At 34.0% G+C, this 17958-nt stretch overlaps 2 protein-coding genes across 3 annotated transcripts in view; both read left to right on the top strand.

Moving 5' to 3' along the window:
* The first annotated feature begins 8599 nt into the window (after window positions 1-8599).
* LOC119073701 (zinc finger protein 181) overlaps window positions 8600-17958 on the top strand; it is a 45725-nt gene continuing 36366 nt past the window's right edge. Inside the window, exon 1 of the mRNA XM_037179301.1 lies at window positions 8600-10292. Within this exon, the coding sequence (XP_037035196.1) occupies window positions 9989-10292 (304 nt within the window). The 5' untranslated portion in view covers window positions 8600-9988. The remainder of the gene's footprint in view (window positions 10293-17958) is intronic.
* LOC119073705 (SET domain-containing protein SmydA-8-like) lies at window positions 15894-17941 on the top strand. Of its 2 annotated transcripts, XM_037179310.1 has the most exons (5): window positions 15894-16321; window positions 16387-16719; window positions 16773-16999; window positions 17070-17678; window positions 17719-17941. In XM_037179310.1, exons 1-4 carry the CDS (start codon window positions 15981-15983, stop codon window positions 17651-17653), a joined length of 1485 nt encoding a protein of 494 aa, XP_037035205.1. In that variant the 5' UTR covers window positions 15894-15980; the 3' UTR covers window positions 17654-17678; window positions 17719-17941. The 2 variants fall into 2 exon arrangements, with proteins under 2 accessions (XP_037035205.1, XP_037035204.1); XM_037179309.1 differs by having other exon boundaries at window positions 17070-17941.

Below are 17958 nucleotides of genomic sequence, written 5' to 3'. Positions count from 1 at the left end.
TTCAAATTCTTTTATAGAGCATGATAAAAAAATAGCTGCATTAAATACTGCAATTTGTTGAGAAAAAAAAATTATTGCAAAAACAGCTATCAAAGCTAAAACGAGAAAAAAAAACACGAAGAAAAAAATATAATCAAACCGAAAAAGAAAAACCATTTTCCAATTCAAAAACATTCCAATGAATCAGACTCAAACAAAAAGCCTCCTTCAAAAGTCTCCCTTCGTACAGCAATTTTCATGCACTACAAAACATTGCATGTACTGGCGCATATAATTTAAAGTTTTTTTTTTATCGACAAAAAAAAACCTCCCGTAATGTCAAAATTATAGACAGGCCATGTAACGTGGTGCACGAAACAGTCCATACGGCAGCAACAATCAAATTGAAATTTTTACGTACCTCATGCTAGAGTTGTACCATTCCGCTTAATATGAGTACACATTGGAGGAGTATGAAAACGTTTTATTGTTTGAAAATTCCGGATTTAATATAGTTTCTTATGTTAACTATTTTGGCGTGCCTTATACGTTTTTCGGTGTAAAGCTAAGACGTCGAGCATTAAAATGCAAAAATGGTAGTAAAAATTTAAAATGCAAATAGGAAATCAAATTAAGAGTTTGTAATGAAATGTTAAATAAAAATAAAAAGTTTGACTTTGTCAGTCACATTGTTGACACAACAATGATTAGCTAACGGTTCTTTTTTGTAAAAGAATTTATTCTTTTACCAATTGTTGCTATTCAAATATAATCAAGTCCAAGAATACTTCCTATGTATTTCTTGCATTTGAATTCGGAAATGTTTCTTTCATTCATGGGCTAACATAAAATTCAATGGTTTGCTATAGCGTTCCGAATGTTTCCGTAGGAGCCGTTACTTCTTTTACATATTTCAACAGAATCTTTTAAAAATGCAATGTGGGACATATACGATTCCATTGATTCGATTAAAATGCTGCAGAAATATATCACTAAACAACAAGGATAAAAAAATCAGTTTCGAGGTTAGCAGGTCGCTTAAAAAAATGAGAAACATTTCTGGTCCGAATTTGGTTTGGTCTACTTAAGGGAGATAAGAGTTTATGAGGAATATTTGAGTTAATTCCATAGTAAAAGAGACAAATGGGTTTGCTGGACCGAATACTCGCTTCCTGTTAAAGCTATGTAAATTTGATCCAAACAATAATCTTGTTGTGCTAAAGTTGGTATCACTCGTCTCTGTAGCTTCATTCGTTCCCGAGATATAACTGAAAACCTCATGTGGGTAGACTAAGCCACTTTTTTTGAAAGATACCTTCATAGTGAAAATCTTCAAGCTACTCTACCCACCGCAGGGCATACCTTAAGGAAATTCAATGCTTAAAAATTCCTAAATTTTTCCATCATTTTTTGTTATTTTATCTAAAAAGACAACACAGTGCAGTGTTTTTCAGTTGTTTTTCATGTCTTTGGGATAAACCGATTACGTTGGAATGAGATCTAACAAAAAGCAAAATTTTTAAATTTTGGAAATTTTGAAAATTTAATTTCATAAAATAGGCCCGGACCTACCGACACCAACGCTACTATACTTCGGGTCAGAATTAATTTATTTTTGATGCCAGTAGCGACATCAATATATTTAGTGAATATACTGAATGAACCGAGACTAAAGATGAGTGCACAGTGATATTTTTCACGAACTGTGTACTAGTCTTAAAGATTTTCAATCATGGCGTCATTCATATCTGAATTCACGTTTTTCGATATCATCTGCCATTTGTTATGGTTAAGGACGATATTTCACCATAAAAAAAATCTTTTCTAATAGAGCAAGCTAGTCTCTCATTTTTAACGCTACTCAAAAACAACGGCAGCGGACTGAACCGTTTTTATATAGACAACTGTTCCCTCATATTTTAATAGTCCAACAATTGGGTACAAATTTGAAGATTAATGGTTTACTCGTTATTCGTGTTAAGATGTTTACGGAAGGGGCATTTCATCAAAGGGTTTTACATAACCAGTACCTGTAACATATCAAAAACTTATCCTTCATCCTCAAGCCACTTTTCATGGACATAATCTAATGTCAACCGAAATTCACATTTCCAGCTCGTTCTATATCTGGCATGGCATGGCATATATATATATAGTTACACATCCAAAAGTGACAACCCCGAAAAACACCTCGCATATAGCAGCACACGAAAAGTGAAATATTCGTCGCATCGTAAGACCAGAAACGGTTGGACATTCATCATAATAATGTAATCTCTTTTTGACATCATTTTCTACCTTGTCGAGAAAATTAAGTGAGCCAGAAGTGGTGTTGTGCAGAAACTGACTACATGGTGTGTCGTTTGTTGTTAGACGATGGAGCAAAGTGTAAGGATGGGTGTATTTTATATGGGCAGAGACTACATAACACTACACAGTATATAGATGATGAGGATACTCTGTACGGGTATGTTTCGTTTGTATTACAGCATACCCATCTGAAATGAGAAAATTTGAAAATGGGGCTGCATGATGGGTACACATATAATACACCTTTCATTACATGAAGAGACGTTTTATGTTATTGTTGTAACAAGAAGAAAAGTGTCGCGTTTGTTTGCTGTATATTAGTGAGGAAGAATGGTGTTTATGTCACAACGGCTTTGTCACATAGTCTGTCTTTTCTGTCGAAAATTCACGTGAATGTGTGAGTATGTGGTTGAGGGTTATTTCATATTTGAGGTATAGAAAATTTTGAATGAGAAAAATTGCTGCCTGTTAACATGGGTAGTAGGCATACATTTTATTCGTTTCGTATCTGTATTCGTATCTATAAGAAAACATATATTGTTCGTTCATATACGTAAATGTTACAATCATGGAATGAAACAATCTTGTATTACTCAACAGGAAATTTAAGATACATTTAGACGTGATGTTTCAGTAATTGAGTACCATTGTATAATAATTGTATTGATAATGACTCTCTTCATGGAATTTGTCTTTCAAATTAACTATGCAAATAATTAATTATGGAAAAATGTCGAGCGTTCAACATATACACATTTTATATATAAATTTGGGTCTTACATGTAACTTAGTCGAAATGGAATAAAGTGATGGGAATTCAACACATTGAAAGGAAAATAGGATTGACACTATGTGCGTAGGCTAAAGGATTTAAGGGGATATGATTAATGGATTGAATAGTAAGCATAATGGGTGTGATGGATTTTTTTGGGGAAAAGCCATCATGATGGTATTTGTATTATTTTGGACTTGTTGAATAAATTGAAATTTTTGTTCGTGGTGTTACCCTTTTCAAAATAATACTAAAATGAAGGGTTAAAATTAAGGTTTTTTTGTTGTTGTTTTTATTATTTCTGTTGGCATTAATTATTTCGAATTAGAATTTCGTCAGACAATCATTACGGAATTGGAGGTCTGTTACGCGTTTTGATAAAATAAAAAAGAATTTCTGCAGGTCAACACCACCTACAATCGGTTAGACGCACAATGAAAGCCATGTAATAAAAATCTATATTCAGAGTTATTGGAGAGCCTAATTGAATTGATAAAATTCACAGAATTAAAAAACAGATTCGTAATGTGTTTTTCAGAGCGATGTGCAGGGGTTTCTGATGTTAATTTTTACCGAAAGTCTTTTGTTGTAGTAAATTTTGCGATCGGCAGAACTTTGTTCATGACAACAATCAATAACCTGTTACAGACGGCTGTCATCTGTTATGGACAACGACAGCAATAATAAACGACAAACTCTGCCAAATGAGGTCTTATATAGCAAAAATCGTGTTCAAAACAAATGAAGTAAAAGATTTCTGAAATCAATATCTGAAAATCTTCGATCAAATGAAGTAATAGATTAGATATTAAAACTGTTAGTATGCTTGCCGTCTGTGACAGGATAATAGGACGTTTGCCCACTGAGAGAAAATTTAATACGTCTTTCGACGTTTTCCATTTATATGCAGTTCAAAAATACCATTCCTCATCAGGCAATGGCGACAGTGGTACTTGATACAGTGCTCTAGGAACACCATATGAATTTGCACACGAACAAGTATGGCGAATCATAATCGGAATGAAATTACAATTCATCACTATCCTTGCAAACTCGTGGCGGTCTGCGGTGAAAGCCATCACAAAAGCTAATAATTTTTTTTACATAATCGATGGTTCGGTAGATATGAATGAAATTCCTACGATATAGGAAATCTCAGTTGGCCTGTAGCACCTACAGGGTAGGTAGAGGTGGCAGATTGCTTTTCAGTACTTCATTCTTTCAATCTTAATTCACTCTATCCATAAAATGTCATAGCCGAGAGGCAAATATTTGTAAAGTTCGTTGACAAAAGATTTTCAAGGATTTTCCTATCGTTTCCCAATGATTTTCAGAGAATTTTCGACTGAATCTGGATGGATTTTCAAAGTATTTGTTTTTCGATTTTCAACGATTTCTTATGTGATTTTCTCGAGCCTTTTAGACAACAGTACAGTACTAGAGCCTTGATGATTAGACTTAGGTCGACATTCCATTATTTGTTTGATGTAAGAATAATATAAAACCTGACTAACATAAATGGTTCTGGCTATCTGATGCTTTTGTGGGAGTTCGATAACAACAAAACATATTGAAGGGAATCCTATTTGCTTTGGTTTTATCGATCTTAGCACGTTGGAGAAGCTCGTGGACTCAGTCTGCTTATAAAATGGTAGAGGTTTTTTTAAAGCTTTTTCATGTATACAAATATGGTTACCTTGTTCAACGTACGGGAGCCGTTCTCATTTCGCACAATACAGTGAGTGTATCGTTCTCATTTTAAAAATAACAGATATTTGCTTATCTTCATGATCTATTTAGCACATAAAATAACCCCCCGATTTCATTATTTATACACACAAAATTATACATCCAAGCGAATAAGCATTGTTGAATGTTGGTTGAGCTGCGAGCTCACACACCAAAAAAGTATAAATCACTGACGGACAATACTCCGTTTAAATGGTGGATGTATTATATGGATATATACCAAACCCACTCCACATCATTCATACAAAATGATCACCCTTCACGTACAGACAGCACCGAAACAACAACACAACATAAAGAATATATAAATTAATCTTGAACCATATCTTAATTAATTACCTTAGCACCGTGTGCGAGCGCGATATCAGCTAGAATGGAAATATAAGGTTTTTTGATCGGATTGAGTGTTTTACACGAATAATTTATGAAAAATAGAAATACAAATTAACGCTGTTCTCTGTATCTAATCAAATGTACCGTCTTTGGTCATTAGGTCGTGTGGATTAGTGTAATAAATTATTTGGTAAAAAATAGACAGAATGAGCTTTATATAATAAAACGAAATGAAGGGAAAATGAATGGATGGTGAAGTAACTAACGAAACACCCATAATCAATAAAATTGATATGTGGTGGATGTGTACGATTAAACTATAATAATAAGTGTGATTGTTAGGTTAAATCAATATTTACACGGTTATAAATGACCAATTCAACGTAAAATGAGGGAATCTTAAAAAGTAATTAATCTTCATGTTGGTCGATTTTGATTCATTATTCGTTGTTAGTATACGGAGAATATTTTCCCAATCATCTTCGGGTACTCCATTAAAGGCGAGCTGAAAAAAGTGCCTGGTCTGATATGTTGTTAGATCCGCTACTCGACTTCGAAGCACTCACCGGTTAAAAGACAGGTTTCAGTAGACTACCAAACGGTGAGACGGAAAATCGATTATAGTCGATGTTTCGCTTCATCTAATGTTTCCATTATCAGCCTCCAAAAGATGAAGAAAACTCTAGGTCTAAAGCCTCTCTCCGATCGGCGAATGGCGAATGCAAAGTCTGATCAACTTGATATACGATATTCTAAATCCATAGATAGGTTCAACGTCATGCGAATTTCCTATCATAATAGAAGAGACTATGTGTTAATGAAGCATTGAAGTTGTATCCGCCATCCGTAGAAAATTTTAAAAAGTTGAACATATCCTTGAAAGCAGCACCAACTTTCGTTTTAAAATAAAATGAATGACGAACGAGTAGATTGCAGGCCCACAGTGATTGTTACTTGTTGCTTAGCTACATAAGTTGAAATTTGTTTGATTGAAAATTCTTTAGTCCATCTAGCTTTGTCGGCATGGTTTTTATGCACTCGAATAGTAGATGGCATTAGATTGTTGACACGTTTTGGTGCATCGAGTACATCTCTTCGAAAACATCTCTTCTAAAACATCCCTTTAAAGTTTCTAAACACTTCTGAGCAACTGAAATGTGGAGATAGGATTGAGGAAATAAAAATATTTTTTTTTATCTGTTTGAAAAAAGACCAAAAAGAAAAAGCAATCCCTTCCTCGTTGTGCTAGTTTTTATTTTACCATACAACGTACTCAACCCTCCAAAAAAAACTCTTTTGTTACTGACGACGTTGAAAGTACTTAAAGACAAATATTAACTAAGTTCCTATTGTTTGTGATACCAGAGCATAAAACTCAATGGAAAAGATTTGGGAGATCTCAAAAGTACATTTTCCACACTTCAGCAGGAAAACATACATTAGCGATATTCCTATATATTTCGTTGATAGAATTTATATATTATACGGAACATAACAAATTCCACCCTTTGCATGTTCTGAAAACCAAATCGGGAACATCCTATTCGAAACATATTACTCTATAATGTAGTAAATAGAATATGGCAACGTGTTTCGTACAAAATATCCTTAGAACTGTACAGTGTACATATTTATCTATACATACATTAAAAAGACGGTTTCATTATACATATATGTACGTACGTACATCACCAATAGATAACATAAACATTAAACATATGCCATGCCATGTGAATACATAACCAAGTTTTACGATACTCCTAAAAGTTAGGTGTATCCTATCACTAGCTGTTAAACAATATACTGTTGAATTTGAAAGAATTCCCTTCTCTTTTTATTTGATTTCGACGTTTTAGAGGAAAATTACTTCAGTCAACCAATCTTAAATGTGTTTCTAGTGTTTATAAACGTACTATACACATAGACACCGTCGAGCAACAATCAAACCGTATACTTTGTAGTTAGTATTCCGAAAATGAAAACTGTTGCTTTTTTTTGGGAAAACACGAATTTATATTTTTGGGGTGTGCATGGAAACGGTCTATTTATGTGAATATCTATAGTGAAATCTATACGAAGTGACTAAATTCATAGAGGAAATTTCACAAATAATTAGAAAGATTTTATTGATTTTTAATTGAAAAATCAATAAACTGTGGCTGAATATAACATTCTATAGAACGTACAGTATATTTTTATGAAAATCATTAAAACTTTTGTGTAGACAGGTTCGTATATGTATAAAGGGGGGGTTAAGGATATGGAAAACTAATTTTCCCGTAAAACTTTTCGGTGTACTTATTAAATTCTGATAATTAAGTTTATTATGTTATGATGGTTCAGCCGTGAAAGAGCAAAGTGTTTTTAAAGTTTTCATAGAATTTATGACTTTGGTTTTGTTAAAGTGTATAAGTTTTCGTAAGATTTTATTTTTTATGTGGCCTGATTTTAATTAGACTGAGCTTTTGTACGTATTTATGATAGCACCAGCTATCGTCTTATATATATGCTGCATTAGTTAATTCGCTTCGTAATGAGATGCCGCTCAACGTAAATGATTTGCGGTTACATCGAATATTTTCAGAGAGACAAAAATAGAGTTTATCTCTTCAGTATTGAAAAACTACGGGTAGGTTTCGAGGGAAAGGCATTTACGAACGTCTGATAATTTACATAGACCTGAGACCTGATGTATTTAACGAAAACATTTTTAAAAAAAAAGGGAAAATTAGATGCCGTTATATCCTACCTTCTCCGTTTTTATATTCCCCCTTGGTCAGTTAGAACAAAATATTTGTAACTTAAAACTCTAGAGCTAAGTAGATTTGATGTAAGCATATACGCTACAAAATTGCATAATCACGATATATGTACGTCGTATGAATCGACAATTTTGGTGGTCAAACGATCCTTAGATAATATAATTCAGAGAAAGTAGCTTTTCCTAAATTTTCAATAAGTTTGTCGTCAAAGCCAATTTACTATGTCAAAGACACTGAATTACACAATTTTACGTAAATAAGACGACGACTACGGTCCAGTAAAACGCTGTACATTAGTTTTACGATATTTTCTTTAAGCGAATTAGGCGAATAACATGGAACATATATATACATAGTTTCTACATTCTCTCAATATATATATATAGATGTATATTCAATTCATAAAGTACATAAAAAGATATAAAAATGTTATAGGTTTGCTTCCACATCAACAGTTTTACTTTAGCATAAATTGTGCACAATCAACATGTACCTATTCGCTGCATATATATGTATAGATAGTCAAATTAAAAAGAATTCCATATGAAAAACTGAACAAACATAATAACAACCCTTAGCGAAAAATGCCGGGATGATGGAACAGGATGGCTATTGTTTGGCGCAGTCGCATTTTCAGCGAATTGTTCGTTTGTGTACGTTGAATAGTTATTGCATATAGAAGTGCGAAGCTAGTAGAAGGGAGTGGTACGTCAAAACTGACGCACATCGTATAAATATTAGTTTTAAAACGATTTTTCTATTAAAAAAACTAAATTAAGATCCAGTAAAAGTGTTAATTCAGTTCGTACATTTGATAGTTTTCCGTTGTATTCGATTAAAACACAAAAATACCGAATCAAAATATGGTAAAATTTCCATTTTCATTGGGGTTACATCAATGTGTATTCTAAAGTGTTAACGTGAACTCATTTCTTTTTTATACCCTGTGATAAGTATCTTTCGCTATACTTTGCTATATAGAAAAAAGGGAAAAAAATACAGCATGGCCGCCGGCACTCCTGGCACTGTGCACCATCAATTGGACCGTTCATCAGAATAGAAAGTATATTTTTAGAATGAAGTGCAGCAATACTTTATTTTAAACTGAAATTTATTTGCCGCATTGCCACCATTTTGTGCTACTTGACATTTATATTCAATCGGACATTTACGTTTATGTGCTTTAATAAAAGCTCGATATGGTTTAACCATTTATACAGTTATTGTGACTGGATACAACTTACAACATACCAATCTCTAACAAGTGTCAAAAACAATCCATCAACTCATAATAGCAAAAAAAAAACACTTGTTCATCAGTAAGAGAATATAATATACCTGTGGATTGACTTGTGTAGTAGTCATGTCTACCGTTTGATGGCACATTACAATCCATTCAGCTACTTGTTGCGCCATTTTTTCGGGATATTTTCATGATTGTATTTGGTATTATGAAAAGTAATTGCACGACGGCATAATATTTTCATAATTTTAATTAATTTGCAATTATACTTTCCTGTCGCTCTGTGTTTAAAAAAAAAGCAAAACAAAACAAAAAATTAATTTAACACAAACTCATAAACATTATCGATCGAACCAGAAAACATTTCAGTGTGTGTTACACGTTGTATAATATAACTGAATGTCTATAGTTGATGGGTGAGGGTATTGTGGTACAACAACCACCCTCAAATGTTAGCATAAATATATCCATGCATGTATGTATGTATATGTTACGTACCCCCTTATTATTCATATACATGAATGTTTTGATATAAGCAATTTAAATTTATATTTTTAAAATAATTTACGGGCGAGATGTGCGTGTGATGTAAATAAATAAAATAAATCAAATAAAACATAATTAATTTAAATATTTAAATCTATAAGAAAATCATATACAACGAAAGCAATAACCATCCTGTGACAAAAGAAAGACAAAGCAAAAAAGAAAGTTTTCTTCTATGCCCAAAAGATAAAAATTAAAAAAGAAAGGAACGCAAACCAAATGCAAATTTACTCCAACAAAGTGATACTACGATTAATGGTACTAATTTAAACAAAAAATTTTGGTCAACTAAAAATGCCTCAACGCATCTGCTCGAGAAAAGCTCCATTGCTAAAAGCAAATCCAAAACGTACGTCAAAGAAAAATGTGAACTTATCTTTGAACGGATCGGCAAACAGCTTGAATGGCTTGAAGCTGTCCACTCCCTCAACTATTTTTACCAAAGTGGAGCCCAGTGAAACCACTGACGGTAAATGGAAAGTACCACCCAAGAAAATGCGTAGCACAGGACATGGAAAATTCAGAGAAACGCAGCATCTGACGCGCCAGAAGAATGCGTCACAAATGTATGACGATGATAATTACGGAAATTCTGTTGGTAAGACAAAACAATATTTACTTCTATTTCTACATGTAAACATGCATGCGTAACGAACTTAGACAAAAATAGTTTTTTTTTTGTAAATTTTTAAATAGAAATTTCTGTTTATAATTGTAACAGTCTGATATTTCTCTTTGTTTTGTTTTTGTCAATTATGTCAGACTGTCCTATTCTTAAAATAACGAAAAAATTTGATTTATTTTACTTGTAAACCAAATTAGTACACAAATAATTCTTACGAAGATACTTAAGTTGATGACAAATATAATTGCTAGGGTGCCTCAAACGCCCCGCTACACATTTCATTCAGAAAATTCGTCGAAAAGTCGTTCAAATTCTGGAGTTCTAGAGGAGTTCTAGAAAATTCCAAAGTTCTGCAAAGTTGTAGACAATTGAAGGCAGGACCGCCCCTCCTCATAAAATTTCTGTCTAACTGTTTGAGTTTAACAGGGAAAAAATCATTTTTTTCGAAGAAATAGGAAAAACTGTCCGGAAAATTCGGGATATAAAAAGATTCAGAAAAAAACTCTCATCTTTCATTTGAGCAACGCACTTCAAGCAAAAGTGGTACTCTAAATAGGGTACTGAAACTTGACAGTGCTCCATACAAAATTTTACACTGTAAAAAGAGTGGGGATAAAATTTCATACAAAATAGTACTCTATTTGGCAGCTGTCATTAATAGCACTTTTGCTTGAAGTGCGTTGATTTAAGCCCTTTATCACAAATCACAAAAATTGATACATTGGTCGCCTCTTCATAAATCGCTAAAGTTACATCTACACTGAAAATATTAAATGGGATTGGGGCGAAGGAGATTTTTTTTATATCGTTTTGGTCTCTTAGAACTCCAACGAGTCTCTTTAACTTTGTAGGGAGGGAAAGGTTCGGACTCTAGTGTAAGAATTTTCTTTTGATTTAGAGTGGGAACGAAAAAGGTCTTCACTAAAGAAGTACATGGTTTGAAGTTTGCAGTGTCCCGCTCCAGTCGAACGTACCTGCTGGTCTAACACTCACACAGCCTGTTAGCATATATGAACAGATTTCCGTATACTGGATATTTACTAGACATTGTCTACTATTTCAGTGTCTAATATAAATTTAATTCAATTTTTGAATGGCGCGCAATTACACAAAGGTTTTAATTTGCATTGCACTCACGGAATAAAATTTTATTTAATAAAAGAAATCCAATAAATTTAATGTCTCTGTTATATGCCTAACATATAACGATCCGAAAAACATCGTCCGAGCATATTATAGTTCCAAGTAGCCCACATGGTTATTTTCGAAATGATTTAATCCATTTAAAAAAAATATGACACAAAATTGTGGAATAAAAAACAATTTTCAGATGGATATTTTCGTATAAACAGTTGATTACGAATTCAACGTATGTTGCGGTGCTATTTATCTTCAGTCCAATAACGTTTCAGTGTCAGACTTTAAATTTATAAAATTACGAGAGTTTCATCAAACGAAAAGGATTGTCTATAGATGTTCAAATAAAATGTTGCACTTGACTCGTTTTGGTAATTTAAACGCTAACGCGCTTCGAATGTATAAACTACAATTGCACAACACAGTGAATGATTGAAACTCCACCCGTTATTATATTTGTTACCGGTTCAAAACTGCATTGATAAAGGTTGGTATAATAGCATATTGCAACTCAGGGGATGTTATGGGATATCTCGATTGATTTACACTCTAACATCAGTTCTTTCATCTCAGTTTTAGGAAAGGTATCCCATCTTTTAAGAGTGATATCGCCAAAGCTTCAGGTGATTTTTTTAACTTTGGAAACAAGCGGTCTCCGATTTTAATGAGTGATAGCTCGTTGGATTCGTCTTTCAATTCTAGGAAACACGTGTCTTTCACTTATTCTTTAAAAAAATTGTTTTCTTTGAAAAGCGCTCAAAAGTGAAGACATGTCAGAGGGTACCGAAAACAGTTTTTCGGCAATAACTCAAGAAAAAATTATTTTAAATTGTTGTAATGTTGTACGATTGTCGGCCTTGAAAAGACCTACAGGTGGAGTACACGCACCGCTTGGTGCTAGTTGATCCACTAGAGTTATGACTAGAAATATAGTGAATGTTCGGAGAGTCCGCCTTTTCTGCAGCTTCAATGTACCACGGAGCTGAGTATGGGGTGTTGTAGCTGGCCTCACCCACTATCGTTGCACATATAAATGAACCCAGTACTTTTGGGCTGCAAGCCTACAGAAGTCTTGAAAAAAAAGTTGGTGCCAAAATGTAGATTTTTTCCTTCTGTCTGAGGGCCCAACTGCGGTGGTTCTGCAGAAATTTTCTCGAGCATTCGGCCCCTTACATGAAAATTTGTATATGCATCTGTTGTAGACGGTTTATTCTAGGCACTTTCGCTTGTCGCCCTCCGTTCGTTCGGGCTACCACTCGCGAAATTGCCTAAAATATACCGTCCACAACAGTTACGTAAATAACTATTACAATTCAGCTGCAGTGTGGTTACAACAACATTGAAATGAATAAATCTGTCAAGAGTCTGATCAAAAGAAGTAAAAGAATTGATAAATACTTCGGTAATTTGGAGCGTATAACTCCCACTAACTAGTGATTACACACGGTCTTCAAATGTTGACATGAGGTGTAAAATGTTCATGCTACTCCCGATCATGAATAAATAAATAAATAAATTGGGGTTTCATTCCACCTAAACAAAAGTTTAGTTAGAACCTGCGGCGATAGTATAGTTGAAATCTTTCTGTTACACGCAATAGCTTTGTTCAGTGATTTATAGAAATTTTAACTGAATCTTAACTTGGTTTTGACTTAAAAATTTACTGTGAGATGTTTGCTTAATTCAAGGCAATTGCAGACAAATTTGGATCGGTTAGTATTCCTGACTTCTATTTAAATCCAAAATTATACTTTCACTCTGTCTCTGATAAAGAATTTAGAGTGAGGTCAAACCATTACCTGGCGCAAAAACATTATAATGGATATAGTCCTATCCTCGAGCACTCGTTTCTTTAAAATTGTCGCTGCATTTTGTATTTCGTATGCCATTCTGTTTCGTTGTTGATTTTATTTATATTCGGTGTGCCTTCACTTATTCCGCTTATCTCGTTCCACATAAACCAAGAAATCCTCATCCAACTCCTTTTTTAATGCTATATGGTTAAATGTGGTTATATGCATACAAAAATACATAAAATCCATTGTGTCTGGAGATATTTCATGGCACACAAGGGATAAGAGGATTCTTTATTTTCCTCACACATACATACATAGTATAGATACAGGAGAGTAAAGAAATACCTAATAAAATAATCTTCTTTGCAAATGAAGTACGTAAATTTATGAGTTCCCAGATGGATACATAGTGCAGTCATGGAATGTGCTGTGCTATCCGTAACAGATAGTTGGTAGATGTATACGGTGTAATGAAGGTAAATTGTATAATAGGTATGGAGATTGCAGAGCTTATAACGAAGATCATTGCATTTAATTAAAGATATTCCCTCATCGTGCATAAAGACCGTATACACAATCTATTCTTTTCCATTTTATTTTTTTCAAATTGTACACCGCTTGTACATTCCTTTTTTTCGTTCAAATAATTATTATAAATTACCCTTCCATGGCAATATTTCCATTTTTTTTTTGTCTCTATAACCAAGCTATCCATCAATAAAATCAAGCTCTGACTATGAATAGGCTTGTGATTATTGGTAATCATTCACCATGTATAATACGTACCTTCGTCATATTGATAATAGTTTAATAATGGCCATAATTCCTCGGTGGAAGTATCCTCTAAGTCATGTCAATTGTATTATAATTTATTAATTTGCTACCGTAGCCCTTTTGTGGATCCCACAGCATAATAGTGGATATATACATACGTACAATATAAAACAAGGATGGGACGCAACAAGTCACTATGTTATTAAATTTCAAGAAGTTATGACAAAATAGTTAGTTTCATTAAATAAGTGCGGCAGGGCGGTCATTTCAAGAATAATGAAAAAAGGGTAAAAACGATGAACCTATTGTCATGCAACTACGCATTAATGATGGTATGTTTTATATGAGTTATTCTAATGCTATTTTTATGCTTGTTGTATGATTACGGTCGACTAGTTATAGAATGCGACATTACTTATGTTGGAGGCAGTTCTCGAAGACAACATTGCCATTAATTTGTGCAACGAAATTCATTCGTGTCATTCCTGTGATTTGTTTTGAATTTCCGACCAGTTAAGTGTTGACAAGTAAAATTAGCGTACAATTAATCTTCGATTTTAAACGGCTAATTCTACCAATACTCGACTCAACCAGTATAATTCTAATGTTTTAAATATAACACCAACGTGAAGCCGTAATTTATTGACATAAAGGTGATTCTCGAGGTGATTCTTTAAATATATTTTTTTATCAAAAATATGTTTTTTGCACTATTTATACCGAATTCTACCAACTATTTCAGCGCATGTATTCAGAATATTTAGAATAAAACTTCTTCTGAAGTTTATTTTTAGAATACATGTAAACTAAAAAAAATTATGGTTCGGCTTGAAATAGTACAGCGGCGAAAGATGTTTAATAGTATTTTACATAACAGTGGTTACAAAAATGAGAAGTACAGTTTTTGTGTGAGTTTTGTTGATCCGAGGCGAAGCCCGAGGTTAATAAACACACAAAAATGAGACTTTTCATTTTTATACAGAGTTTTATGTAATGTTGAAGGAGTCGAAAGAAGTGCTTGAAACATGAAAAGTACGGTTTTCGACGCTCATAACATGTAAAAGTGTTTCAATTTCGTTGGTTAGGTGGAACATGATTGTAAACGGAATCTGAAAGACCTAAACTCTTAAATGAGTTTTGGATGGATCATATATAGACGACACAGAAACTTTTATTGCTTTAAGTAGATTACGATTCCAGCAGATTAACTCAATAAAATGTGTCACTATACAGAGTGCATTTTTGTCACTAGTCTCCTGAACAACAACAAAAAAAGTTTTATTGTAATATACTCAACAGCTGACTGTTTATAGCAGAAAGACTCTAGGAGAACTATAATTAGTGGTCAGTAAAATCGAAGTTTCACTACCCCGTCCGCATTTTTTTCGTTGTAAATGTGTAACAATTTAGAGTTTAATGCTCGCAAATAAACTGTAACTTAAAGTCTGATGTCTCAGCTTTCTAATGATACCAGACTCCATGTATTTTGTCTAAGAAAAATCTTCGTTTCAACTTACAATTGCACCAAACTACTCGGATTTTGCCGAATCAGAGCTATGCACTTTTCATGTCTCAAGCACTTCTTTTGGCGCCTTCAGCAATGCTGAATCAGTATATAAAAACTGAAGTCATATTTTCTTGTGCTTATTAGCCTCGGCTTCGCCTCGAGTCAACAAAATTCACTCTAAAGCTGAACCTTTCAACCTTTTATCACTAGTTATGTAAATAAGCGACTATTAGTTATCAATGACCCAAATAGAAGAATACGATCCGAGAACTAAAAACATTAATTTCGATCAATTTAAGTCTGTAACAAGCCGCTGCACTACGTAGAATTTATAAATAAATACGACAACGGTTGAAAGTTTAACCAGATATGTTTGTAGTGCAGACAGATTAGAACGTTCTGCGTTGTTACTAATTACGATCACATACCAATTTACAAAATCGAATAATGCCGGATTATTTTGAAGTAAAACAAAGTTCTGAGTTTGGCCGTTATACCACGGCGACTAAAAATATATTGGCTGGTGACATAATATTTGAAGAATATCCGTTTGTTGTGGGTCCGAAGGCGAATGTGCCACCGGTTTGTTTGGTTTGTTGTTATACAGTCGATGGTAGTGAAAATGGACCACGGTGTCCGAAATGTCGTTGGCCATTGTGTGGAAATTGTATCGGTCATGAGTATCATCTTGAGGAATGTGACTTGTTCGTTCAAAATCATGTGAAATTTGAAGATTTCGAAAGTTACGAAGAACCATGTCTGCAATTGGATTGCATTACACCGTTGCGGTAAACAAAATATTGAATTTTTGTTATTAGAATCCAATAAGAGTTTCTTGTGTGTCGATTTGTAGACTTCTTCTAGCAAAGGATTCCGATCCAAAACGTTGGGATGAAGAAGTTTCTATAATGGAACATCATGAGATGAACCGTCGCAACACAGATCAATGGAAAATGGATCATAGGAATGTCGTTGAATTTTTGCATGGTCCTTGTAAACTGAACGATCGCTTTACGGAGGATTTGATACAGCAAGCATGCGGAATATTACAAGTAAATGCTTTCGAAGGGCGAACTTCATTCGCAGCCGGCTGCAATTTACAATGTTTATTTCCCAAATCTGCTATCACAGCTCATTCATGCGTTCCCAATGTCAACCATTCTATTTATCCCAGTGATCAGTTCAAGTTGGTTAAATTCAATAGTTGTAAAGGTCGAAATTCTAGTTTTTCTTCTATAGAATTACGGTCAGAGCCACAATCGACATTAAAAAAGGGGAGACGCTGTACACAACTTATACTAATTTGATGGTGGGGACGGAACAACGTCAGGACCATTTAAAGAGTGGAAAATATTTTACGTGCCATTGTACTCGTTGTGAAGATCCAACAGAGTTAGGAACACATTTCAGAACGTTCAAATGTAACAAATGCGAACTCGGACTAATTTTGTCCGACGATCCATACGGTAAGAAGAAATGAGATTGCGATTTACAACATCACTGAAACGCACTATGCGTCGAACGTATATTTCACAGATGATAGCAGCAAATGGAAATGTTCACATTGTGAGTTTGCTACGCCAGCCACGTCAATAAGGAAGGTGTTGTCAGTAATTCAAGCTGAAACTGACGCTCTACAAAGCATCGAATTCGGACCGGAACGCCTAGAAAAATGTGAATACGTTTTTCGAAAATACCGTGGTGTCTTCCATCCATCCCATTATCTGTTGACGGAACTACGACAAAACCTAATTGAGTTGTATGGGCGTGTTGAAGGATATGAATTGCAAGATTTGACCGATAATCTACTCGAGCATAAAATGAGCATGTGTCGATCCGTATTGAATGTTCTAAATGTTTTATATCCAGGAAAGACACGAACTCGTGCAATGTTACTGTATGATTTGCATGCTCCAATTGTGCTATCAGCAAAAATATCGTATGCAACGGGTCTGATTCAAGATGACGAACTGAAACGTAAATTACAAGAAGCTATATCCATGCTGGAAGAGAGTACCAATATATTAGAGTGGGAAGATGCGGACAGTGTTGAGTATAATGTTGCTCAAATTGGAAAACAGTCTCTGCTGCAATTAAAAGAGAGCGTCAAGTCAATTTAAAATGAAAACTAGGTACTTCTAACAATTGCGAAAACTTTTGCTAGCGCTGAAGCATTAATTGATTTTGATTTAATTCTTCATTTGCCTTATAAATACGAATATATTCAGCACGTCACACACCTCCAACGGTACTATTGTTACACTAATAACATTAAAATGTTTGTACATGATATTGTAAATAGAATTTGAGATTTGTTCTTTGTTTCATTCATCATTTGTTTCAACTACACAGGTACAAGTATTGTGTAGCAGGTTGGGGAAGTAGTAAACTTATCGATGAGTCAGAGGTCAGGGTTTCCTTACTT

The sequence above is a fragment of the Bradysia coprophila genome, unplaced genomic scaffold (assembly GCF_014529535.1).
Source record: "Bradysia coprophila strain Holo2 unplaced genomic scaffold, BU_Bcop_v1 contig_138, whole genome shotgun sequence".
Taxonomy (NCBI): Eukaryota; Metazoa; Arthropoda; class Insecta; order Diptera; family Sciaridae; genus Bradysia; species Bradysia coprophila.
The sequence above is the reverse complement of the archived record's forward strand: the minus strand, read 5'-3'. Positions and strand labels throughout refer to the sequence as shown.

Coding starts and splice junctions, on each gene's coding strand:
- LOC119073705 (XM_037179310.1), top strand. CDS start 15,981: ATGCCGGATTATTTTGAAGTAAAACAAAGTTCTGAGTTTGGCCGTTAT. Junction 16,720..16,772: donor TATCCCAGTGATCAGTTCAA/GTTGGTTAAATT, acceptor TTTCTTCTATAG/AATTACGGTCAGAGCCACAA. Junction 17,000..17,069: donor TTTGTCCGACGATCCATACG/GTAAGAAGAAAT, acceptor TATATTTCACAG/ATGATAGCAGCAAATGGAAA.